The following is a 27,489-nucleotide window of genomic DNA, read 5'->3' on the forward strand; positions in this document are numbered from 1 at the left end:
TGAATTTTGGAGAACATAACAGATGACCGAAATTTAACAAACCATGACGAAATCAATAGCCATATATTGAAAAGAACTAGAGGACTAGAATGATAAGCAAATTTAGAATGTTTTCTTACAGTATCTGCCCAAGCTGCACATGCCTGGCAAGACAGCAATATTTCAATCCAGTTTCAGAAATAATAAATAGAATTATAAACATAAGATGTGTTTGTTACGCACGTCATTTTCTTTGTCAATCTTGAAATTTTTACAAAGGCCATTTACTTGAATCTTTCTAAGTTCCCCTGTGTGGATTTATTCATGCAAAGTCTTGTAATTAGAAGACCACAAATTGTAACAGTTACAGTTGAATTGTATCAGTTACAGTTTAGTCAATACAAAATTGCCCTTGACTCAAGGGCCAGTGCAAGGGATGCTTTCAGCACTAAAGGACAGTTATTGCAAAATCAAAGACAGAATCAATACGGGTCTTTCAATTTAACAGCAGAAGTTTAATACACAGAAAGAGACCCAGGCATACTTTTTTTTCAGGACTTCAAAAAAATACCCATACTACAGAGTGCGAATAAATATACATTAACACATTATAAAATTAATAAAAAATAAATGACAGCAATGAAACACGGGAGATTTTTACATTCCTAAACATTTCATTTATAGCTTTTAAACAGCATTGCAGATTAAGTTAAAAAAAAAGCAGCAGCCTTTTTTGATAGGTTTGCAAGTTATTCAAGTAATGTCTGTGGAAAGGCACCTCTGAGAATTTGTTTCAACAGCTAAAACTCAAGTCTTATCTGGAAAAGGATGGCAGCATAAAACTAAGTATGTAAATACAGTTATACAGTTTAAAAATCTTAGTGCATATCAAAACAAAAGCTCTTTGTTCCACACTCCTTTAACTGGCATGTATGGCTTGCTGAGAGGTGTACCTGATCTAATCTGGAGACTGGTGTGCTACCTATGGTGGAAGTGTACTGTTGTGAAAAGAAACATTACTAGGGAAGCAGTAGAACATTTCTTTTCCATGGCTACATTCTTGGGGATACAGGATAGTCAAAACAAACCCAACTGTCATCACTAGCACACCGACAGCAAGAATCAGGCAGGATATGAGGTTATCTGAATGGTTCCATCGCTCTTTGGACAGCTTTAGATAACACGCTGTTGGGATGATAAAAACAAGTGGGGTAGCACTCAGAACTCCCTGTGTGTGGGAAACAACAATAGAGAAAACCCTCATAAGCATATGTATTTAAATGTGAAGCACAAAAACCTACATTTTTAAATGGTTGTGATTAGATTGATGCAACAGTAAAGCCAGAGAATAGAGGCCTTTTCCAGTGTTGCTATATGGAAAACTTTCTTTTCTAAGTCACAAGTAACTTGCAAAAATACCTGTAAAACTACTTGAAATAATTCAGGTTTATTTTTGCTGATACAGAATAATGATTTATGTCGCACGTACTATTAAATCTGATTACCAGAATTTTCTAAGCTTCAGAAATACAGTAAAAGTCGAAATGTAATAGTTCTGCAATACTGCAACTGTCTTAAAATATTTAAGATCATTCCATGTAGGAATCTAGATATAATACTGCCTTAGGAAAAAAAGTAGAAATATCATGTAGCAGTTCAAAGAATTCTGATCAATTTCTACATTTATGACCTGATTTAGGTTGACTTCCCTATGAAAGCAAAGCTCTCAGAGTAAACCCCACCCTCATATTAAAAATTCAGCTCCTCTTTAAATGCTCTCTTAGACAGAGACAGACAAAAAGCACCTGCTTCAACACTTCTTTTATCAATGCTTTTTTTTAGGAAAGCCACTGCAGATTGACATATGAGTTACATGCCAAAAGAGAACATTTCATGCAGAAATTTTGGTCGTTTACTTTGTCACATACTTGAAGACTATGTTTCAACTTAATTACGGTAAGGTAGTAACACAGCCTGCTGAACATCTTTGCATCAATGTTTGTACAAGCTTTTGTGTATTTGTATGGTAGAGCCTGTTAACATTGATCAGTACAGATATCAAAAATAGGCACATGCACAAAGCATTTCCTTCATAAAAAACAAGACTCTTAAGTAGGTGTAGCAACACGAATCAGCATCCCAGTAAAAGAATAGCACATCAAAATCCCTGGACCCTTGACTCCCATATGATTGAACAGTTTCCCTGGGGAACTACCACAGGGCAAACACAATGGTTTGTGTTTCTTTTAAAATCAGAAAGCAGGGGAAAAGTAAGCAGAGTTGGAGAAACAGCAGCAAATGCCATCTGTGGTGAAGAGCCAGAAGACAGCTCTTCTGCTGGACAGAAAGCTTGCTGAGAAGTCTTTCACAGGGAAAGACTCTGCCTGTTCATTTTTCTCTGCTGGTGGATATCAGGGCTGAACAATCTTCTAAGCACAATGATTACAGCCAATTGTCAAATTCTCTCTTAAAAACTCAAAAAACGAAGCCACAAGGTATGAACTACCCACTGAAATGCCTGGCTATCAACTTCTACTTGTAACTGAATCAAGCTATTGGCTTGACTATTCCGTAATTGCTTTGGCCTCTCTGGGCAAACATATTGCATTGATGGAATGTTTGCTTTTGAGTGATTATTTTAAAACAATTTCATTCCAAATAGGAATCACACATATTTATCCATTCTAGAAAGAGTTGCTGGCAATTCTCTGGTGTAAATTTATTCTTAACATATTATACCGTATAAGAAATGTAAAACACAGATACATATATAGGTACACATAGTTAATTAAGTTCATTATACCCGTACTCAGATATTTGGGCAGAATAGGCATGTGTGTACCCATGCACACATTTAAATACTTTTGTTGATGTGTATATACACACACTGGTGAATTTTATGCACTTGTGATGTAAAAAAGAGGGGAAAAAAGATGGAAAAAAATTACCAACACACACCATGAATGAGAGACTTCAAAGGAACATATATCCTGACCAAACCAATAGGATTATTATTTATTTTGAGCTAGTTATAATTTATAAAGGATTAACTGAGAAGAAACTATGTTGGTAATTATTTTAAATAGAGGGTAACTGAATAGCTTATCTGAATATTCAGACCTGTTCTATAATATCAGTGCAAGGATGACCTGCTAAATCACTGCTACAAAAGCAGTCATCATAAACTGCAGTGCAGATAAACTGCACTGTGGATCAGAACAGTGTACATGTACCATAATGTACGTACAAGTACAGGTATCATGTAACAAAGAACAAATCCCTCTTTCCATCAATAAATGGATGGACAGGGATGTAAAAAGGCAATTTTAAAGAATTTCTATAAAGAAGGAAAGGCTGTCCTTAAAAAGTCTTCTTTTATATCCTGGAGTATGGTATTTCCACATCTGCTTTATTTATTTATTTTCAATAAATAAATAAATAAACAAACCTGAAGTGCAGGTAAACTGTTAAGACAATATCTTAAATGCAGATTGGAATTTTGTTTTACCATTTCATTTGATTAAATGTACATCCTGTGCCAAAACAGACTGACTTCATCTGGTATGTCTACTTTGCTAGCTAGTAGTCTAGGTCTCCAGTAGACTACACGGCAGTTCCAGCCAACCAAAACAAGCAGTTACATAAATGTGTTAGAACTGGGTCAAGTCAATAAGTGCCTTGTGTGGCCTGCCTGGTAAGCTCCGTCTCTGCTATGAGGCAATACCAGACAACAGGAATGTTTACTGGCAAACAAAGCAGTTTCCTCCTAAAAATCAGGTTATTAAATTACTCGGTTTTGCTCCCTGTTAAGCCCAAAGCAGGGAAAAATTCAGGTTACTATCTCCATGGTCTCGCTACTACTGGTTCTTTCTTTTGCCCCCTGCCCCTTTGGCACAAGGCAGCCATTAGGATCTGCCCCAGTGTTTAGTAATTTGCCAATTTCATCAGAAGCAGGGATTAGAGAAAGAAGTACTAGATTCAGTCCTGCAATACAGTTAGGATGAGTATTTTAGCAATTTCCACTACAGTTTAAATATATTTGGTAAGTCACTTCCACTTGCCATATCTCCAGAACTGTTCTAAAAGCCCTCCCCAACCATATGAACTTTACTTCCTGAACTTCCTTTCTCCTTTAATTACACAACTTTGAAGCAGTGAATAATTCCCCTTTTTCCTATTAACAATACTACTGTGCCAAATTACATAAGATTTTCAGTTGAGCTGCGGATTTTTCAGAGTTCTGTTTCATAAAAAGCTGTTTTATTAAATAAAAGAGTATACAGGTTCACTTACATTCAGCTCTAAAACTATTCCAAGGCAATCATACACTAACGATACACCAGTCGCCACAGCAATGATAACTACTGTCACAACAACATGGAAAACTGTTGAGAGGTTCCCATGGAAAAACACATTGGCAATCACCTGAAACAGAACCACAATTTTAAACCTTGATTTTGCTCTTTATGTTAACAAACAGCTTATTCCAAATCTTCTAACCTCAGGAAACTAAAAGATGAGAATACACTAACTGGACTTTACCTACCTTGCTTCAAGAGAACATCTTCATCCACTTTCAGAAATAACTCATAACAACCATTACTAAAATTGCAGAACACTTGCAAAACTGACGTAGTTATACCTGCAGGATTTAGGATATACTTACTTTCTTCTCATTTGCCCACTACAGAATTAAAACCACTTACAATTATTTATTGAACCGATGGATTTCCTAGATGGAGATACTTTTACAAAGCGAAACTAGTAAGCATGATAAATATCCTATTTTTGGCTATTCTCAACACGACAGCAATAACATTTATGTCAAACTTGGAATTTTAAGCAGTCCTGATACTATTAAGTAGTTATTAATGTAATATTGGATAGTATGATAATAAATGTAATACATTATATGGCCAGAATCTACACAGTACAACTAATACCTCACACTCATTGCATGCAGCAGGATAGGATACACTGATTTTTATTAGAGATCAACTACTAGCTTCAGCTACAATAGATATATTAATATTCATCTCACATTATTAATACATCAACACTGTTAAAGGGAGAATGTAATAAATTCTTACCTCCCTGGTCACAAAACATTCAAGGGGGAAAGTCAGAATTACAGTAACTCCATAACAAAACCTTCCAAATGTAGCAAGGTTGTCATCTCTACAGTAGTTTTCAAATATATCTCCTACAGCACAGCAAAATGTCAATTAGTTTGAACTTCATGTCATTTGCCTATTTGCAAATCGAAGTGTAAATTACTGGAGTAATTAAGACTTTCTGATCCCGTCTCCTGATACACATCAAGAAACTGTAGTTACAGCACAAATTACATCCAGGAAGAACTTTCCCCCAATCCTGCTAGTAACAGTGTTTTTATTTCAAGTAGCACTTACCTTTCAAAAATATTTTAACGCGTACACATTAGAGTTTGTCACCTGTTATCTTCCCTTAGCACAGATTTTGTACGAGATGCTGGTGTTTGTTTAAATAAATATGTGACAAAGTCAGAAAGAAAGCTCGTAAAAGATACATTTCCTTTAAAAATGTAATTCCTAGAACTACAACAATTACACAAGGAAGACCAGAGAGTTACTTCTGGAGAACTACATTTCCCTGACAGTACCTAATCACAGCTGGTGCAGTAAAGAATTTCAAATATTCTGACCCTTAGAGCCCATTATAAACATATGGATTATTACCTAGCAAATCTTATATATAACAACAAAAGCATTGCTAGAGAATTCAAATCATCATCTTGCATAACGTTTACCACAAAGAATCTGTAATAATGATCTCTCAGGCACAAGAGAGACTGCAAGACAGTAATCAGATTATCTACCAGGTCTTTTCTACCTGATTACTATACTGTCTTATGATTCACTACTTTTAGGAGCACAATGGCACTGAAGAAGCAATAAGGTGTACTTTAGAAAAAACAGCCAAAAGATTTTGACAGGGAAGACATAAGGTAAGACGAAACCTGCTTACAGCAGACTCATATGCTGAGCGATAGCTGCAGTCAGGGCGTTCAATACTTGAAATAGCTACGTGTTTGCACTTAGTCTAGCTACAGTTGCATCTAGGACAGTAAGTTATTCTGCATAAACAGCACTGGAGGCAGGGAAAAAGGAGGACAGATCAACCAGTAACCCCCGTCCTACAGTTCCCCTGTTCTCAACTACATGGTCCTGCTCATCAGGAAAGGAAAAAGCTTGGAAGCCTGCTCCTACAATTTGGAAAAGCACTATTAAATAACATAAGCTTGCTTATGAAATGTGTATTTTTCCTGAAGAAGCTGATGCACTGAATAAATTTATGCCTTGTTCTTTTGAAAGCACCTTTTCCACTTCAATAAAATGCTGTTAAATAGTATGATGTAACAATGATTATATATATTTTTATATATATATTCATATACACACAGATGTGACAGTCAGATTAGTTACAGCAGAACAGCTGCTGTAAAGATAGGAAATATCTCTAAGTCAGAGCTAGGATGCTATATTAGCACAAACAGGAAAAGATACAGGAGAATGTACAAAAATACATGCCAGGCACCTTGTAGAAAAATCAAGGCAATTTTTCTTCTTTCTGCTCTCTGCTAGTGGACCATGTAGCTAAAAAATAGATGCTTAGAACTCAGAAGTATTTTGATTATGGAGGTATTCACAGGGGACTTTCACTGGTGAGGCTTACACTTGTGAATCTGACACCTATTAGCCTGTAGCTGACATCTTTGTATTCTGGTTTGGTTATTGGGTAACCACAAGGAATGTCCTAACTATTTCTGTCCAAACATAGTATGATTTTGGCATTTTCACAATCACTAAGATAATAACAGCGTGCCAGACAGAAAGGCAGAAATCTAAGGATTACAGCAATCACCAAAATTGAGGGATCAAGCATTTTACCTTCTGTGTATCCTGTAAAAGTCATATATCCACATGCAGCAAACACTATACTGATAACAACAGCGAGTGAGACAGACACATGTGTGACTTGCGACCAGTTCTTTAATGTGGGTTCTTCCAGAGACCCATATATTAAAAAGCTGTTATGGTTGCAGATGAATGCTGAAACACACATAATAGTTAAAGCAAATGTATGAAATCATGCATATATGCATATAAAATAAATGTATGGGGTGAATATTCCAAGGTAGAAGAGACACAGCATAGTTTGAATCCACTCAAATACAGGCATTAATCCTGCAATGAGTGGCAAAGATAAATGCCTTGACCTTTTACTTACTTATTTGATGTGGTGAAGGTTTATATTAATGCTGAGATGATTCTGATTACATTAACCTAAAATGCCATGCCTTTTCCAACCCTCCATACACCTATTCCACCTCTATTCCCTCTTTCTGCACTTTTGCTTAAGAACCCAACAGCAGTTTTGAGGTTGTTGGGTTTTTTTAAATCCACAGAGCCATTTGCTACTTTTACACTTCCTATGACATCCATTTTCAGCAGCAGCAAGCATTAGGAGGCCTCAGATTATCACAGCGATAACAAGTAGTCCTCCAGATAGGAACAGATTTTAGAATGAGGATAATGGAGGCGAGTTGAGACTCACCTGAATGGTTCACTGTGAGAAATGGGAAGCAACAGGCACTCTAGGGAACGTATGCATTGCAGTCTAAGATTTTTCAGTTTGAGGTTATCCAAGAGAATGCAGAATGATCACAGCCTCCCCAGTTTATCAGTTAGTCTAACCCTATTGATGCAGGTGTTTTAAGATGACCTGGACAGTTGAGCTGGATTCATGTGCCACACCACTGTTTCTGCTACAGTGGCAATAGTCTCTAGGGCCAGATGGGCAATGGATGGGGATATTGTCTTAAACCCATAACAATTAAATTCACCTATAGATGACTCAAAGTCAACTTCATTTTCTTCTAAACAAGCTTAACACGAATATAAACCGATGATTATTAAAATATGCAATTTCTAGGTCAAAAATATTAAAGCAATTTCTTACAGTTGATCTGAACATTGAAAATACAAAAAATAATACTTACCAAATGACATCACCCCAACAGCTTGCACTGCATTTGGTTTTGCAAATATCCATGCGTTTTCCGATTTGGGTCTAAAACGGATATTTGTTTTAATAGATTATCCTCTTTTCAACTATCAGTTACTAAAAATAATTTAAAATACTATGCAGTAATACAGAATTGCTAGTCAGATCTCCAGAACTCTCTGAAGCAGGCCACAGTGTTCATCAACAATAAGTTGCAACTTGGGAGATATCCTTCTCACCTACCTTGTTTTGATTCAAGTATTTCTGTAATCAGTTTTCAGAGCCAAAAATGTCAGACTGTTTCAGTGACCAGTTTTGTAAATAAACTCTTCAAGTCATCATATACCAACAAACAGCAACAGGGAAGGTAAAAGCTGTTACTGAGTCTGACTAAGGTCATCTCAACCCAAAATCTCTTCTGACTATTTAGAGGCAATTTCTTCCTTTGAATTTGCACATGTATTACATGCAGCCTAGAGATTTTTTTCCTAGGCTACAAATCAAATGAGACAGTTTGCCTTTCTTTACACCTGTTCCAATTCTTCCTCATAGTAAAGGAATTCTGCTAGTTCCCAAAGGAGTGATAAAATACAGTGTAAGAGAGTATATGGAGACTTTTATAATCAGGCAAGAATGTAGTATTCCCCACATCTGCTCCTCTAAGATATGCCCACAATTTTGGACCGGTGGTAATTGTAATTCTTAGAGCACCACCACAGAAAACCATCAGCATACTTTGTGAAAAACCACTTGATGCATGAACTGCCTCTCTGAATAAAGAGCCAAAGTGAAGGAAAGGAGAAGGACACGAAACATCTTTTGCCAGAACTACAGTTTGATAAAAATATAAAATTAAATTCACAAGCCAGTTGAACATTATATTTGTAATATTAAAGCACAGGCAAAGGTGCAGTACAGAGAAGCTTGCTCTTAAAAAGTTGGCTGCTACTAACTTTGATTGCTCTGTTTTTATTTAGAGGGAAAGCTGCTGCCACCTGAGGCCTTAACTGTTATTTTCCTACTGCCCTAGAAAGCAGTATGGCACTCATGCCAGCTCTGGGAAGGTAACAATGGCAGCTTTCTCTCTCCCTCTCTCTGGTGCTATCTGGCTGGTTTTGACAGCTGTAGTGGCATATGCTATGCCAGCTTTCATTGCTTTCAAATGTTTAAACTCCACCCCCACCCACTAAAAAAAAAAAAAAAAAAAGAAAAGAACAAGGTGTTGCTGTTTCCCCTTTCAGAACTCATATCTTACAATTTCATGAGAGCTCAAATAGTCATTCCTTCCTTTTCTATATTTTAAAAAAAAATAATTTACAGTCTAATGCTTATTCAGTTCAGACTTAGAGCACCTTTTCTGCTCATAAGCCATGGTTGCTAAGGTTAACTTTGAAGTGAAAAGAACCTGAGCATCAAAATCAAGTTCAGTTTTTTGTCCAGAATACAGAAGGCGACCATCACAACTCTTCCATTCTATAGCCACTAGAGGTCAGCTTTGATATCAAACACAAGGAATGAAAACTCATTTTATTTCCCTTTGACAACAGAATTTGTGATAGCCTCCTTACCCCCTTCTCTATTAATAATTAACACTTAGATTATCTAATATCCTATACACCAAAATATTTTTAAAATGCACAGAAATAAAGAATGCTTTTGCCTGAAACATTTAATTTCTGTGAAAATGGTACATCCTGTGCAATAGTATAGCTATAGTATAAGTTCCTAGAAATAGGGGTTTAAAAAAAAAAAGGAATGTAGAAAGCATGTGAATTCCAGTTGAAATATTTTTAATAAAGTGGCCAAATCAATTAAAAAAAAAATATCACAGAAGCTACTTTTCCCCCTCCACAGTGTTAGCTTATGCACTAGCAATATGCAACAGACCAAAATACAGCTTTGCTCTATGGAAGAACGACAAATCAGATTAGAAGTATTATTTGGGGGAAAAAGAATCCAAGAGAATCAAATCATGTTTATTTAGCAGTGTAAGAAGATAAATTCCTTCAATTCTATTTGCAGAATGGAGGAAGAATTTCAGATCCACAATTTGAACACTACCAGCAGATTGCAATGTCATACAACGCATGTTGGTATAGATGACATATGCAACAGTATATGACTACTTCTTACAGTAAGTCATACACTGCTGCATGTCTTTTGAAAACCATTTTCATACTTTGGGGATAGAGGGGTCTCGCATAGATGCAACACATAAACTAAGAATTGAAAGCAACACAGTAAGAAATTAAATTTCTGAGCATTTAGAATGAAAAGTCAAAGCTCTAGAGTTCCCACCATATCAACAACAAATCACCTCCAAAGTCCAGTCTGTGTGACAGAGATTTATGCAAAGCTCCTTGAAAAGGGTGCAGGTGACATTGAAGTGTCTGTATAAAATAAGACTTCAGACTGGGAAAGAGAAAATTTTGACAGGAAACAGTACCTGATAGTTATGGAAGAGCCATACCGTGAATAATCACTTGAAATGGCTCACAAGAAAAAGGGCACCTAATGGCAATATCACACATGTCAAGGTAAATATACATATACTCATTCATATAAATACATGCGTCTGTGTAGGCAGATGCACACATAGGCTGAGTCTATCTCAAGAATATGAGAATGTGAGACAATACCGTACATACTCTACTTTTTACTTTTTCAATACTGCTGCTGCTGTTCAAGATGGATTTTTTTCTTTTTTTTTAATCTTTTTCTTCTTTGTTTTGAGAAGGACCTTTGTTCTGACCAGTCTGACCTAGATTCTTGTTAGGAGTTGTTTGGGGAAGATTTTAAATGCTGCTGCTATAAGAATAGCAGTAGCTGCAAATATCCCTGGATGACAAAAAGAGCTAGCTGACCGCTTCTCACTCAGTATATGAAAAACACAGGCTATGCCTGCACGAACACAAAGTTTTATTCATGCTAGAGCAGTAGTAGTTAGATGAAACAGAATGAAAGATAACGAAAAAATATGTTTGTGATACTAAATGCAGTTGTTGAGAGCTGTACTGTCTATCATATATATATAAGTTGTAACAAAAAGTAAAAGCTGAGAGGTGATATAACTGAATCTTGGAACAAAAATGGTAAAAGGTCAAACAAAAAGATATTCCAAGGGAGATCTCAGATAGGAAGACGTCTCAGCTGAAAGTAAGACAACAGCAAGACAGACTGACAATTAAAACTGTCTGTAGGAAGGTAGTGAAAAGTAGCAATGAAGAAAGCCTAGAGGTTAAGAAAATAACTCAGTCTTCAGTACACTTAAGGGAAAGTATAGCATAATAAACATGCTAGTGAGTTCAAAAAAGCTTAGAAAATACTAGTGTTTATCTACATTAGAACAGGGGAAAATGAAAAGAACAAATGAACCAGTCAAATAAGACCTCCAAACAGGGTAAAAGGCATTTCACATTTAGATCACGAGTAAGAGTTGGACAAATTTGTTTGGCAGTCTAAAACCAGCATATCTTCTACTTCTTGTAAAATATTTACAGTGTAATACTCCCCGTCTTAGAAGCCATGCTATGCAAAAATCTTTTCTGTCATTTATGTAGAAATGCTGCCAAATATAATACAGTAGTGCACCAGAAGCAAAATATCTTTAAGGAGGGCAAGAAAAACATATGCCCCTGATCTCAACCCAGTTTGCAGGTACAAAACACTGACTGAAAAAAACCCCAAACCATTACTTTCTAGAGAAGAAGCAAAGTCACAGGTTTGACAGGGGAGCTACATGTTGGAAAGAGTGACAGACTTCCATTGTTAGATGCTGACAAAGTTTATAGATGTTGAATATAATTTCAATCAATATAATGGAAAGAAAATGAGTAATGCTTACATCAGCCTTGAATTTTAAATTCAAAGTCACCTTGGTTGTTAAAGAACACAGAAAAGGCAAAGGTATATGTCATTTCCACTTCGTTACAGCTGCTTTAACTCCTCTTTCTTCCTTAATGAACTACTTACCAGTTCTGTAAATATACGGTAGCTTAGGTTTTAATTTTTAATTTCATCACACATTAAAGCTTATCTTTGCTTACTACTGGTTTATTTATACGAAGAAAAGAATCAGCTTTCTCCTTTCAAGTTATTTTCCTGAACACTTGGTGTTTCATCCCTGTGATCAGCTGCCAGTTGAGTAATTCTCACATCCTATTTATGTGTAGCAGATGCTCTTGAAGTTTTTCCTAGAGATTTACGTATTATGCAGACACTGACATCATTACATTCTTTCCAAAAGAACAGCAAATGAAAATGATCCATCTTTATAAGCTACATAAAATATTGGTTTTTTACAGCAATGAATGTTAGTTTCAGCTTTGAAACATGAAGTTATTTTATGCAGTATTAACATACTGCACATTCACAGTTTGAGATAATTCTAAGCCATTGTTTTTGATCACAGTAGAAAAATACCCAGCTATAAAGCACATAGAAATAAAGTAGAAAACAGATCATCAAAATGTATTTTTATCCAACATCTCAAACTAGTGAGGGTAATCTCTGGGTCCAAAACACTGGATTTTACCTGCAAGTTCATTATGTCCTTCAGGCAACAATAATCATATGGATGAAATAAATCAAAAGGAAAAAAAAAAGGGCACCTCAGTTTCATATTTATTGTAAGAGGAAATAAATTAAACCAAGTAATACTTCATTGCAAATATTTTTTTTCCTAAGAACTAACAAGAAAATAACACTCCTGTAATGTCCCTGGACAACCTGCTCCACTCCCAAGGCAACTAAAAAAAAACAACAACAAAAACACCTAACCAACACTCCAAGACTTATTGCTGGTTTTCAGCCCAGCTTCAAGCACATCGAATAATTAAAAACAGTAATAATATTTTTGATTCACTGATGGTCTAACACATTGCGGAAGGTTTCTAGGAAAGATAACATTCTCTGTTGTCCAAATAATAGATACAAATTTCAACTAGAATGTGAACTGTATTTAAGCAACAAGACATTTTTATCATTCCTGGATAATCTTCTTGTACTTCTCAAAGGGAAGCAATCTTCTCTTTGAAAAATCTAAAGGTAAGTGAAAACTGATTACTACTCAGAGAGTAATTATCAAAGTGGGAAGGTATCTGAATGGGTTTCCCATGGAACCTGGCCTGATTCCAGCACTTTTGAATGTATTCAGCAGTACCTTGAATAATGGAACAAAAAGTAAATCCTTAACAGAAAGCATGATAAGTACAGTTAACACAAGCATGCTAGAGAACAGGGTGAAAAAAGAAAAATCATAACTATGGTAGTAAATGGAGAAATCATCTGATAAAGCAGCATTCAATTGTGTAATGACAAATTCTACAGTTATGCAGGGGAAAAAATGGCTTCACTAGAACAGAGCAGGGAGGAACAAGCAAAAAAAAAACCCTCAAACTTCATGAGAGCAGAATAAAAGAAAGAAAAAACTGCCAGCTCACAGTTCTGCAGAGAAGGGCTTGGTGCTTCAGTTATACTGCAAACTCAAGGCACGTCCACAATATCATGTTATTTTCCAAAGAGGCAAACATGTACCTAGGTTACATGAACAGGAGCGTGTCAATCCCCAAAAGATACAGTTGAAAGGGATCTCGAGACACTCTGCATGTAAGATATATCAGTCTTTCTTCTTTGCTCCTCAGTGGGAATACCACAGGCAGCTGGGGTACCACAATATCGCTTTAATTTACAGAGAACTTAAGGCAGCCATTGAGAATGATCAGTAGCACAGGAAATGACACAAAGAGAAACACCAAAGAAACTGTGCTTGTTTAGTCTATAGAAAGGATCATCAAAGAGGGACAAGTTACAGCTCTTTACTTGTGGTTTTTTAAGCATTTGAAAAAGAATGAACAGTTTGCTGTCCATATCCACTGCGGTTAGGCCAAGAAGCAATCAACATGAAATGCAGTAAAAGAGACACACGATACACATTTGAGAAGAATTTGTAAGACATCCTGTAGGCCATAAAGGAAAGATAATAGATTCAAAACACTTTCTTGCAATATAATTATAAAAACATTGCCACAACACATTCATGTGCACGAAATTGCCTAGAACACTCCAATGTCCAATGGTAAATGCTACTTTCAGAGTACGAGTGCTCGAAATCAGTTCTGCACGCTTATATTGTTTTTTTCTCAAATGACAGAATAAACTTTTTATTATTGTGTTCTTTTTTCTTTTCATTGTTCATATTCCATTATTCCATTTTTATTATGCAATCATTGTATAAACAGAAAAAGATATATTCCTGAAACACTATCTATTTTAGGACTGTAAATACAGGCCATCTGACAATAATGGACAAAATTAAAGATTTCTCAAATGACAGACAAGCTTACATGCCTGCTCAGGAGCCACCTGCTATTAGCCATATCACACACAATTTCCAATTAATTTGTAGGGCTTTTGAGGCTTTTTCTAAATTTGCTTATGTGCAATAGAAGAAAAAAAAAGATAAAGTATGTTTTAGCAGTTCATTTTGTTTTAGTGTTAATACAGATTTATTTTTCCAAATATCTGTCTCTCAAAACAGCCATGCTCGAAAACTACGCAGATATATGTAACAGTGAAATAACAGATTACATATGATCAAAAATTCACTTTGTGGCAAGTGCAAGAATACTCACACTTGTGGACTGAATGTTACTGTTCTCACCATCACAATAATCAGGATGACAATGGTTAAAATCAGAGAAATAAGAGATACCTGTAAAGGTAAAAACACGAATTCAGTCGGTAAGCTGCTGAAAGGTTGTCCTCTTAGCAGTATAATGTACTTTTTTTCCCCTAAATAATAATTAACAACCAAGTAAAGTTCTAGATATCACATGTCAAATATTTATAGTTAGAAAACTTGTCCTATATCATCATCTTATAATTCGTTATTCTTTGAGTAACTAACCAACTATTTGTCTAATTTTAAGTGATAGTTCCATTTAAACATTTCTAATCAAAGGTGCTCAGCATTTCAAGATCTGGCCTGTGTCACCCAGTGCTTTACAGGATTTGAGTTTTACTAGCAGTAGATGGAAAAACTCCAGCGATTCATATGGAGACCAAAGTTTTGCTTAAGCTGTTCCAAGTCTTCTTATATTTCTTGGGACAGAAGACAGTCTGAATTTCTAAAATATTTAACATGCTTTGGCCAGATGTAATTGAGTTCAAATACATTAAGTTATGACTGGCACTTATTTTCTAACAGCACACAGAAAAGTAAACCAAAAACCAGCTGCTATTATGATTTACCTTTCCCAGTTTTGCTATGTCTCGATATAAAGATATAGGCAAGGTAAAGATGATGGTGCTAAGAAAAATTATGAAGTGACGGTCAGTAAGCATGTTATCTGGTCCAACTAAAGCAAAAAAGAAAAGAATTTATTTGTCTAAGGGACTGACATGAGGAACAGATTAGTTACATGTAAAAGGCTAGGTGTAACAAACTCTGATGTTGACCAGGCTTTTACCCCCTTTATTCAAGCTAAGTAACACTGAAATAAAGACTAGGCATTAACTAACAGTGAGGAAGCCGTACACAGCATGTGCATAATCACAAGAATTCAGCAAATTCAAGCCAAATGCATAACATATGGGACATATTATACCAGACTTTGGAAGTCTGGCATTTCTACATATAGATCACTACTAATTTCTTTCATCATGCCTGGGTCAATGTTGGCAGACTGCAAGTAAAACATTTTACTACTTCTTTCTACCATTTACGCTTCTGGATTTTTTTGGCACTGTGTGTTAACATCAATTACTGTGCAGTTGAAGACAAGCAAATTCTTAAAGAAAGGTTCTAAAATAAGTTAATTTGAGGTTTCTTTTGAGCACCTCCTTTCTTGCTGTCAGCTGGCTTCCACTTGCAAAATACAGATTACCATGAGAAGGCAACAATAATGTTATCATATTCCCTGCAATAAGTGGGATTTATGTGTACAACTGGTGGGTGGTTTTTTTTCAAGCCAATGACAACTTAAAATAAAACATATCTCAGTTTCAGTCAAGCTACCATGAATCACGGGTTTGCATGGAAGCTTGATGAATAATTATGGCTGGAAAGCAACTGGCAATTGACAGGGAAAGTCTGTGTTCAGTTCCATCTATTATTTGGGAGATTTTAATGCTTTCCCACCTCTTTCTACCAGCCAGGTGAAAAGATGTGCTATGTGAAAAAGACTTTAAAAAAAAACCAACCCCAAACAATGCAAAAAACCACTCATACAGATACGCTTCCAGTTCTTAACTTGAACAATATTTAAGAGGAATTTAGAAGCAAAATAACAGGTAGGACTTCAGACTGATGGGATGCTAAACCCTAAGTACTTACACTATATTCCTATCCAATACATTTTCCCTGTTCTGAACTTTTTAAATGCATCTTACCTCCAGGAATTCTCTGAAAAACTTTAGTTAAAGTGTCTCCTGTTATTATGTTGTAACTGATCATAGCTTAAAGAAAATGAAATTTTCTGTTAGTACAAGTCAAATGAAATATTTGATAAACGTTTAATACACATATTTTGTAGACTTCAGGATTATATGCCACTATCCCTTTTGTATGAATTCTGGCCAACACCAACAACTTCTATGTTTCAGGTTTAAAATAAACGAAATAAAATTCTTTAACACTCCCCTCTTTTCATTTCACTTTTTTTTTTTTAAAAGATACAACCTAAGCAAGAATCCAGTCTAATAAGCAAAGCAATTGTGCTGACTTGCCATATAAACTTACTTTAGAAGAGGAGAAAAGGCTTTTAAAAAATATTTGTTTCTAACAGCAATTCTTTGCCAGTTTATTTGCAAATTCTTGTTTCTATTTAACAAAGTTCCTGTATGAGTCTAATAATCAGTCCTGCAATCAAATGCACAGGACTTCCTAGCTTATGCAAAAAGTTAGCAAAATCTTTAAACCAGAAGAAAGGAGGAAAAAACAGATTAAGATACCAGATATGGACTCCCATTCCTTCCTCCATTAATATGAACTATGGCCTTAACATTCATATTTTATTCTTATCTTATTCTACACTACAACTGTGTATATGTTTTCAAGGGTGTGTATAAATACACACAAAAAATATTTATATACTTATGTGATCTTCACCATTTAGACAGCACACATAGAAGTATTGACCTTAACTAATGCACAATTTCACAACAGTGACTATTTATAAGCCATTAACACTACTTAAAGAAATAAATTCAAGCACATACATATATATATAATCAGTTCCATGGCAAGGACTGAGATCTTTACAGTTCTTTTCCATATTCTCTATGAAGTAGTAATTACGCTCTTTTTAAGTCGTGTGTAACGTTGTTACATGCAGTAACAGTAACTTGAGTCCCTTAAAAATATCACCTACCTGTACTGAATTCAGACTGATTATTCATGAAGTAGGAATTCTGAGCAGGGACTGTGCGGTCACCAAGTCCAGACTCTTGGTGTCTCAAGTCACTACCTCTTGCAGCCCCATGTGTGAAAATATCATAGCATCATAAAATGCCCTGAGTTGGAAGGGACCTGCAAGGATCATAGAGTCCAACCTCTGTCCCTGCATAAGACAGCCCTAAAATTCACATCATGTGTCTGAGGGCGATGTCCAATTATTTAAGATTTTATTTAAATATGTTACTACTGTAGGGGACAGATTCAGAATATCACTTTATTTTAAGCTTCCAGTCTAATTAATTCCCTCCCAGATTATACCTGTTTGGTCTTTTACTATTGCTTCTTCAAAGAGGTCTTGACTGCCCAATTTCCTAGTACCTCATTGGGTATGAGGCTGAATCAATGCTTTTGAAGAGCAATAACAGTACCTAATATTCAAGCAAGATCTGAGCAGTGGCTTCTCCAGTGACAGTAATACTACATCTTTGGAAAAAATATCAATTTAATATACTCCTGAAGTCATATCTTCCTTTTGTTTCAGGCACATCAGATCCGTGCTCTGTTACTCATTCTAGAACAGAATCTCTTTTCTCTTATTTCCCATAGTTACTTTTGTCATTAATTTTTAAATGTGTGCTCATGATTTTCTCTGCTGTTACATTTCAGTTCATTTCCATTACTCTGGTGCTCCAATTCACTGAATTCTTCCTCAGTCATTCTTCAGAACACACCAAGTAATTTTTAATGATTTTTTTTTTTTTAATAGGAAAGAGGCATATACAGTATATTCTTTACAGAGTTCTTAACATTTAAGCAGTGCAGGAATGAGGTACTGTGAAAAAGCTTGTTTTTTAAAAAACTTAAACATTTATATTTTATGTGATCTTACCAATAAATGGATATAAAAATTGAAGAGTTGAAAGAATTAGATAACCTACAAGACCGTACGTTTTTCTGACCAGCTCTTGATAGGTGTTGGTATTGGAGAGGTTCCCTCCTTTGATCAGTAATATAATGGAATAATCTGTTAAAATATAAAAGTACTGTTAAGACAGTATGAACCAACTTGTGGTTGGTTACTGCTCAAAGTTTCCACTCCTTAAAAAAATGTCTGTAAAACGGAAACGGTGGCACTGGGAAGCACAGGGATAAAAAAAAATCTCAAAGAATCTCAAATCCACCAAAACCAGGATAATTCATTGTAATTCAGTATTATATTGGAAGGAAATTCCAGCTTTCCCAATTAGGGACTGCAGAAACAGACTAATTTTCTTCAGTTGCCAGTATGGTCAAAGGGAATGAGAACTGCCACAAGCACCAAGAAAGGAAAATTCAATTAATAATGCAGAGAGGTCCTGAATGGATGGAGCATTTGATTGTACCCTGAAAGGGGGTAAACTGTGAGGACTGCCCATGTCACAGTGCTAGAACTCTCAATCACTTTACTCAGCTACTTATCTGAATTTGTGAAAGAGAAAGCCTGGTTAGTATTTTGTGTGTTCTCCACTGTTTACAAAAAAAAATATTTTTATTGGAGACTTAAAATAAATCATGCGCAGAGTGGTTTATCTGGAAAATCATGAAGCAATGTCCCTTGAGACAGAGCTGATGTCACAGGGTGATGCCACCATTGAACCTCAACTTTTTATCAAGAACAGTTCAAAATATTGCTGTTATGTCAAGCTATGCTTTAGTATTCATTTGAGCACCATGGGATTTTCCAGTCCAATTAGTTACAGCACAAAATTTATTACCTTAGCGCAGATGTCTTGACAGATAGTAGCTAGACCTCGTCTATTCCTCATCTGGCTTTCACTTAGCTTGTAGCCTATGCTGCAATAGGAACAGTTCCTTTCTGTGAACAGTATTGGTGTTTATTATCTTCTGGGAATGACTAAAATGATGACATTTTCACAGTCTTTACAAAAGAGATTTCTACCATTTGTTAATGTGAAAGCCAAGGAGCATATGCAATTCTTACACAATATATACGCACTTAAATTGTAATTGGGAGCAGACAAAAGCAGAGTGAAGTGTTCATTATCAATTATGTTGCATACTGAGCTGATTTTGTACAAGAAATATTAAGTCTTTGTAGCAAGGGATCTTAGACCCACAAAACTTGAAAAAGATTTATTGTTAAATAATGTAAAATTGTATATGTCTCTCAATCTAGGACTATACCCAGTATTATTCAAAAACATCCCCCAAAAAGAAACACAGTGACAATTGCTAAATAACAGCTGTTTGGCAATTATTCAGTAAAAACTAGAGAAAATAAATGTTAATGTTACATACTTAACCTGTACTCTAAATGCTGCAAGTCAAAAAGTTGTAACTATAGTTATAATTTGATTGTGTAAGATATATTGAGCCACATCTTTAACATAATAAAAAGCTGAATTTAATTCACAGGTTCTGGGCCTATGGCCATTAAGTCTTCAAAATACTTAGAAATGCAAAGGACAAATCAGATTTCCTACAGAAAAGTTACTGAAATTTCTGAGCTATGTTTATCATATGGTTTCATTAATGTATTTTGCCATCAGCCATAGACAAAATTTTCCATTCATAAAGAACACATTCCTTGTTATACTGTTTGCCATTCAAACCTTGATCATTTATTCAGACCCTTAAATGGTATTTTAAACAATTAAAAGCATCAACTGCTGCTCAGCGTCGGGTAACAGAATTTGTGTCATTCATGTTGACTTGGTTTATTGTTTTAAGACGTGAAACCACAGAGTCTTTTCAAAGATTCTCCTTTGATGCCAATGGATTTACTTATGTTTATTTAACATGTGATTCCAAAACTTGCCCCTTTTTGAAGGTAAATCAATTTTTTTCTGATGAATGATAATTAAATAAAATATTCAAAATCATAGTACAACCAAAGGTTTTAATTCTGTGGCATATTTAAAAAAGGTGACATACAACCTGCTCAAGGATCAGTTTCTTAATTAGGGTAAAGGCAGTGGACTAAAACAGGTAACTATGAGGCACAAATAATGGCTATTCTTCCAAATGTCACCTTGACCTAGTCTAAGAAATTAGGCTTTACGAAAATAAAATGCACACAAAAAGCAGCTTTATATGTTGCACAGTATAATTCTCAACTTTTACTAATCTGCTCAAGGGATTAGTGAGGTAAGAGAAAAAATTGTCATTTGTCATAGATATGTCTGTTTAAGGTATTGTTAAGCTCAAGATCAGCTAAACATTGCAAGACTAATTTTCACTTTACAACAGAAACTGCTTTTAGAGTACCTGTGATATAGGCAACCCCAAATAAAAGCAGTACTCCTAGTGGAAAACCAGCTTCCTTCATTGAATATGGCAATCCTGTAAATAAGAAAAGGAGAGATTACAGAACCACCTTTCCAAATACTTATTTGTAACGACCAAAATAAATAATCAGATTTTAAAAAAAAATTCTACTGATCTCCCAAATTGGACCAGCACACTTAATAACCTCAGAAAGATAATTTTTAGTGGACAAAGTGTTGCCTAGGTGTGAAGTTCAGTCAGCACCTGCCCAACCAGCTCTCTTTGATGATTAAAGCAAAGAGGCTGTAGGGTATTTATCACTGAGAGACATGATCTCAGCTGACACTTCTGCATTTTTGCAGAGTAAACAAATAAAAATAGAGAAAAATCTTTAGGAACAGCAGCAGAAAGTAAGATGACAGTGTTATTCCCCAAACTGGATAGTCATGTATGTAAAAACAAGGCTGAACACACAGGGTAGTGAAGAAAAGTATACTTACCTATAATGCCTGATCCTATGATAGAGTTGATAATGTTAAATCCAGCTGAAGCCAGATCACTGTTTCCTCCTTTACTCCTGGGCTTACTAACAAGGGCTGTTTGGTCATTTGTTTCTACCTGCTTCAGGAAGACAATGATAACATTATACATGAGAAAAACAGATGAGAACAAGGATTTTACAGAGTCTATTCAAGATCAAAAAAATTTTCATAGACTTAGATTTGTAGAAGTATTTTGATAACTAAATCCTATTTTTTTTTCAGTGAGAAATCAAAGCGGTGTTAGGCATCTAATTCCTGTATAAGTCTGACCCATAATCTTCTGTAATTAATTCTTCTCTGAAAAAAAGTGGAAGTACAGAAATGTATATAAACTCAGAAGTAGGCTGTTAAACAAAGAGCTTTTAAGTCATGTTCCAAAGGCAGAAATGCGAATTAAGTGTTTTTGAAAATATTTTGGCTAATGCAACTGGTCAGTAAAAATAGGCCCCTGAATCAAGGGAATGGAATCAATTTCAAGAATTACCAGTAACGCATGCCAACATCTGAAGATTCTCTAATTCAAGGTTTTATCCAGCATTTTAAGTATTTCTGTGTCATCCAACAATTTAGTTCATTATGAACAGTTAATGACACTATAACATTGGCTAGTCCCAGAAAGTTTATGTGGGAAAGTCTGATACAAACCAAAGGTCAAAGTACAATTAGTAGCCAGTAGCATAAAAATTAAAGTTCTTATCCTCAAAGAGCATTTCTTCATAAGCATGTAGTGGTCCTCTCCTCAGATCACCACTCTGCTGTCAGACAACGTTTTAGAATCATTCATCAGAAAGCCAGTATTTTAAATGAAGTTGTGTAATTCAAAAAGAGGAACATGCATTTAATGAAGAAAATGCCCACCTGTGTTCTACAAAAGCAAAATGTTGTATACTTACCATGAAAACTACTATTTCATCTAAGCACTAAGTCATCTTTAGATAGTGGTATAAGCGGACAAGCATAACAGCACCTCAAGGAGGGCTACATATTTAAGTGGAAGCTTTCATCCTCAAGCATTACTAACATAAGAGTAACACTGACTCAGATCAAAAGCCAGTATAGCCTGGTATCCCATTTCTAAGAGCGGCCATAGAAGGCACCTAGGGAACAGTATAAGAACATAATATAAGAACCTAATAACATTATAACATGTATATGAATAATAAGTATAAGAACATAATAACATAGTTAGCAAATAACTTTCCTGTCCCAGCTTTCATTAGCTTGCATATCTGGACTTCCCAAAGCAGATACGTTCTTGGTACATTACATCCTTTAATGGATTGCTTTTCAAATTTGCCCTATTTTGAAGCCAAGTTTTTTTTAAGCACCTGCAATGTCATGTGGCAATGAATGCCACATATTAATTATACATCATATGAAGAGATGGGTACTCTTCTGTGTTCTGAATCTACCATTAAATATTTCCACTTGCTGTTGAAAAAAAATTTTGTATTATCTTAAACCAGTCACTGTTTCCTACTTACCCTTGCCATATCACATGCAGTTTTATACTTAACATTCCTCTTCTGCTGTTTCTCATCTAGACTTACAGGTGCTACATTTAATTTCACCATTTCTTTGAGCAGCAGAAGCATCACTGTCATTCTCTCCTGAAAGTTTAATGCTCTCTACTGCTTACAGCACAGTACATGTCAAATTGCACTGAACTAGAACAGTCCAGTTCCCTCTTTTCAGTTGTTACAAGAAAATGAACGCCATGTACATTGTACATTCAACAACTCTGTCGTGAACCCTGGTCCCTTCCCCTCCTGGAAGGGACACATTTGAATTGGCAAAAAGGATGAGCAAGGGCAACAGAAATTGTGATACAGGTGAAATGGCTCCCGTGTGAAGCCTAGCGCTCCTGAAGGTGCACTTCAACTGCAGACAGGGAGGGAATGCCTGCTGGGAGGCAGGAGAGCGAGCTATGCAACAGGGAAAGCTACCGAAGAGGTGAATGGGATGCATTTGCCTCCAGTAGGATCCTCTCCCAGAGACCGCCTGCAGGCCATAAGACAGCCAGGGCCACCTGCTAACGTATCGACAGCGGCGGGCGCACCAGGAGATAGGGTGCTCAAGTTCTGGTCCTCAAGCGAGACTGAATTTTAGCTGTGCCAAGCAGCTACAGTTCCCCTACCTCACAAGAATAAGGCCCCTCAGATTGCATTTTTTTTTCTTCCCGCGTGGTACCCATGAGTTTTTCTTCCTCATACGAGTTAGGGGGAAACCGAACCGGGATGGAAAACCTGTAGCTGCTGTCAGCTCGTCAGCGCAGCCGGGCTGAAGCGGCGACCGGCCCGGGACGCTTCACGCAGCTGGTCGCTGTAAAGCCTGCCGAAATCGCCCGCCGTGCCCCTCAAACTCTCACACCCCGCAAACGACGACGGGCCGAAGAGAGTGAAGAGAAGCCGGGTGCGTGTCGGCGGGCTTGCCGAGCCGCGGAGGGCCTCCCGCCTCGCCCACGCCCGCCGCCGTTCGCCTCAGCCCCCGTACCTGGTGAGCCGCGGCCGGCAGCGGCTCCGGCGCGCCGCGCTCCATCGCCGGCTGCCGCGGGGGAGGCGCGGCCCTTCCCTCACAGCGCCGCCGAGCTGCTGCGGGCTGGCCCTGCCGCCGGAGCCCCGGCAGCCCCGGGAGAGGCCGGGGAGGGAGCCAAGGGCGCGGCAGGCAGGCTCTCCCGCTCCTCCCGGGCGGGCGGTGGCGCAGGCTCGGAGGGGTCCCGCGGCACCTCCGCGGGTTCTGGAAAGGCGTGGGTTTATGGGCCGGGCTCACCCGCGCCCTGCCCGGCACCGCGTCTGCACCGAGACCTGTTGAATCGGGGCGAGGTGCTGGGAGGAGTCGCCGCCTCGGGGCTGTGAGGGGGCGGCGGCCCTTCCTCCGGCCCGTTGGTCGTCTGGAGCTGGCCAGAAAGTAAGGGTTTCTGCCTTCTATTTATGAGACCCCGAGTTTACAAAATACCTGCTTATCCTGAACGCACGAGGAAAGCTTTCTCTGTGAGATGTGCACCGAAAACAGGCTGCAATGTCATAGTCGCTTATTCGTTGTTCTTTTTCAATACCGGTGTTACTTGCGAGGACTCGCTACTGCAGTCATCGCTTTTTCCTTTTCAGGGAGGGCAAGCTACTGTAGAGTGCTAAGTCAGCTAAACGGGAATCATTTAGGTAAAGACCATGCTGGGGTTGCAGTGAAAATAAAGGAAAAGGCCAAATTAATTAAAAGATGCAAAATTACAGTGCTGGAGTTTCAGAGTCTGTAGGTACCTCAGTTATTTTGAGCTGAGACCAGGCAGTCTCTAGCAGCAACATGCTTTGTAAACATAGAACAAGCCACACAAAGAAATGCACATCTTAAAAACATGTATGAATTAGTAAGCAATAATAAAAAGTTGGAGATGGTGATTAATTTTGTGAAGTGTTACTGGATGTAAAATTTAGGGCCTACAAGAGTCAAAGAATAACTTCAGGAACTTACTCCAATTACTGTGAAGGGCCCCATCAATAGAACAGAGACCCAAAATTCTTAACAGGATTAAATCATTATGGGAAAACAACTAAATAGCAGAAAAAAATAGAGCATGCTAATTTCCTTTCTATAGTCTCAAGAACTCTTATATTTGATAATACTTTGCTAGGGTAAACTGCAGTGGTTAAAGGAGTACATATGCTGTGCATCAGTAATTTTGTCCTTAAAGATCTCTGATGCATATGATTTAATAAGGAGAACAAAGTGCACATAAAGAGCGTATATGACATTTTTATTCAATAGCTTAAGCACATTAGCTTCAGCTCCTTCAAAGAAAATCTCTAATCAACTCCATGACAGGCTACAAGCTCACATGTATTCTTGTGTGACCAGTCAGATGACATGACTCAGCAGAGAAAATTTTAAAGGCCTAAGGTGCAGAGAAAGTTCCTGTCCTTTGGTAGCAACGTTAGTTTTTTTCCTTTGGACTGTACAAAGAATTATGTGTAAAAACAGGGAATTAAGCTGTTTTAATGCAGAGTGTAATAAAGCATATATTAGGTTTTAATGACAGTATTCTACCAGATTCTCTATGTTTAAGTACTGTAGCAACTTGGTAGCAACAAAGCCTTTTTATCTAACACCCACATGGTTTAGAGTAGTCCCTCTGAGTTCTGCAATTTTGCTTTAATTCCAGTTTGGAGTGTTTATTTGTTGCCTCAGAAAATAATTTTTATTTTGTGCAAACACTTTTTCCTGTGTGTCCTTGCTATTAATCAGATAATTTGCATCAAATAAATGCCCAAAGAATATAAGTCAAGCTCCCACTATGCATCTCTTAATATGTGTGGGGGCTGGTGCCTGATTGTGGCACCCACTTATTTAAGATTCCTAGAATTTTACTTGTATTGGTCATACTGGAGCGATTTGGAGCAGTGTTTGTAAACTTAAAAGCATTAACTCAGTATACTAGCAGTGAATTAGGGAAAGGAACTGGCACTTCCTAAAAGGTTGTGTAGAGGGCCTTTTTCCTGTACTATGACAGTAGTCTTTGATCACTTGGATTGCTCTGTGTTCCTTGCTGTGCTTTGGGATGCAGTTATTGTATGAAAAGCTTAATACTGGTTTTAATCTTAGCAATGAGACTAGTAGTACATTGTGAATAAAATTACAGGGTGCACTGAAAGTCCATAATCCAGTGTTTGCATTATGTTCTTTGGGAGTTTGCTGCAGGACAGTTTGTACGCTTGTGTACTTCTGTAGTTGTGGTAGAAGGCTAAGCTTTGAAGGATGCCAACACGGTTCAACCACAGAGGTAGGGCAATTATAAAAAAAAAAAAAAAAGGAGGCATCTTCCAAAAAGAAGAACACAAGGAAATACGTGTCCAAAAAAGGAAACAGAAAGGATCATAAATCTTTGTGAAATGTGGAAACCCATTAAGGCAGGCTAAAATGGGTTAGGCCAACAACCAGCAAAGACAAATCGATATTAGCAACTTTAGTATTTATGAGCAGAAATTCTGCCAGACAATCCTGAGGATCCACAGAGAATCAAGGTTGGGTGGGAAGAGCAATCATGATAAAACCAGAACAGAGAAAGTAAGGAGGGGTTTTTGTTCACTGGAGAGTATCCTGGGAAGAATTCCGCAGCAGAACTCTTCCTGTATGGAGGACCAGACAGAGAATGTGCCTTAAACTGAATTATCAATGGAGTGAACAGAAAAGATAAGCAATAACGATTTGGGATGATCAGATGTATTAATCTTGGAATCCTAAATTAATTTGTAGCTGTGGAAAGGGCAGTGCTAAGTTTTTGCTTAATATCAGTGGTGCCAAGTGGTATTGGAAAATGGTGAATATGGCACATATACAACTGTCTAAAAGGACTTTGGGAATGATCCAGGAAACTACATATCAATATGTTTGACATCTCCACAACGTAGTAGAAGCTATAATAAATAATAGGATGAGATGGCACTGAGCTTTGTTGGCAGTGCTTTGTGGAGAAGCCTGCACCGTTGCAGCTTTTGCTTTGGTGGTGTTACTGCTTGAGAACTAAAGTTCTCAATGCCAAGAAAAACACTGTTGTCTTTTACAAGCATTAAATATATTAAAACAAACAAGGCTATAAACTCTTTGTGTACCCAAAGGATGTGGTCTAGATCATCTGAAAACATGAGATAAAAGATGCAAGAAAGATTAGACACAAAGCAGGCCTAGAAAAAGAAAAGCCACATGATGCAAATTGACAAACATAAGATATTTAATTTCCTTTTATCTCTTTCTGAAAATGAATGAACAAAATGGGGAAAAAATAGCATTTTTTGGTAGGGGATTGTTATAATCACATGACACTTTAATGTCAGACTTGTTAGTCCTCCCTGAAAAGGTCAGTAACCTTTCACTTTTTAAGTGTCTTTGTCCACGAGGCAAACATATTAAAAAAGAACTACTGTTCTCAGCAGTAAATTAATTTAGCTGTAAGATACCTAACAGTCTGCCAGTAGGAGTGATTGTGGGCGACTTTTAAAAAAGATGTTGCTGAGAAATGAGCCTTTGTGGTGTGTCTGAGCAAGCTGGAATGAAAACTGCCCAGCTTAATCAGGCACCCCTGCAAGGATGGTCAGGACTACAGGGGAATGCAACCTCCTAGTGTTACAGCTGTAAGGACTCAGTCCGCTTGTGTTGCTTAGTTGACCAGCTTAATAAACACCAAGCATGTGGTCTCCATGAAAAGTGTATAGAGCATTAAAGAAACTACTTAAAAGAATTACGGTTTGAGGAAAATATTTGTTTACA

At 37.0% G+C, this 27,489-nt stretch overlaps 1 protein-coding gene across 1 annotated transcript; it reads right to left on the bottom strand.

Moving 5' to 3' along the window:
- Positions 1–545: 545 nt before the first annotated feature.
- Positions 546–20,764, bottom strand: SLC38A11 (solute carrier family 38 member 11). The gene is made up of 10 exons (XM_009507494.2): positions 20,690–20,764; positions 18,312–18,446; positions 16,417–16,482; positions 15,277–15,383; positions 14,658–14,737; positions 8,021–8,091; positions 6,909–7,070; positions 5,070–5,182; positions 4,273–4,404; positions 546–1,207 (listed from the first exon to the last, which is right to left on the bottom strand). Exons 1-10 carry the CDS (start codon positions 20,748–20,750, stop codon positions 962–964), a joined length of 1,173 nt encoding a protein of 390 aa, XP_009505789.1. The 5' UTR covers positions 20,751–20,764; the 3' UTR covers positions 546–961.
- Positions 20,765–27,489: the final 6,725 nt, after the last annotated feature.

The sequence above is a fragment of the Phalacrocorax carbo genome, chromosome 5 (assembly GCF_963921805.1).
Source record: "Phalacrocorax carbo chromosome 5, bPhaCar2.1, whole genome shotgun sequence".
In the NCBI taxonomy this organism is placed as follows: domain Eukaryota; kingdom Metazoa; phylum Chordata; class Aves; order Suliformes; family Phalacrocoracidae; genus Phalacrocorax; species Phalacrocorax carbo.

What these genes read in the sequence shown, in the direction of transcription:
- SLC38A11 (XM_009507494.2), bottom strand. Translation starts at nt 20,750, where the DNA reads ATGAAGGAAGCTGGTTTTCCACTAGGAGTACTGCTTTTATTTGGGGTT. An exon ending in GTAACATTCAGTCCACAAGT is followed by an intron (nt 8,092 to 14,657) that starts GTGAGTATTCTT and finishes TATCCGTTTTAG; the next exon opens with ACCCAAATCGGAAAACGCAT. An exon ending in AATGTTTTGTGACCAGGGAG is followed by an intron (nt 4,405 to 5,069) that starts GTAAGAATTTAT and finishes GTTCTGTTTCAG; the next exon opens with GTGATTGCCAATGTGTTTTT.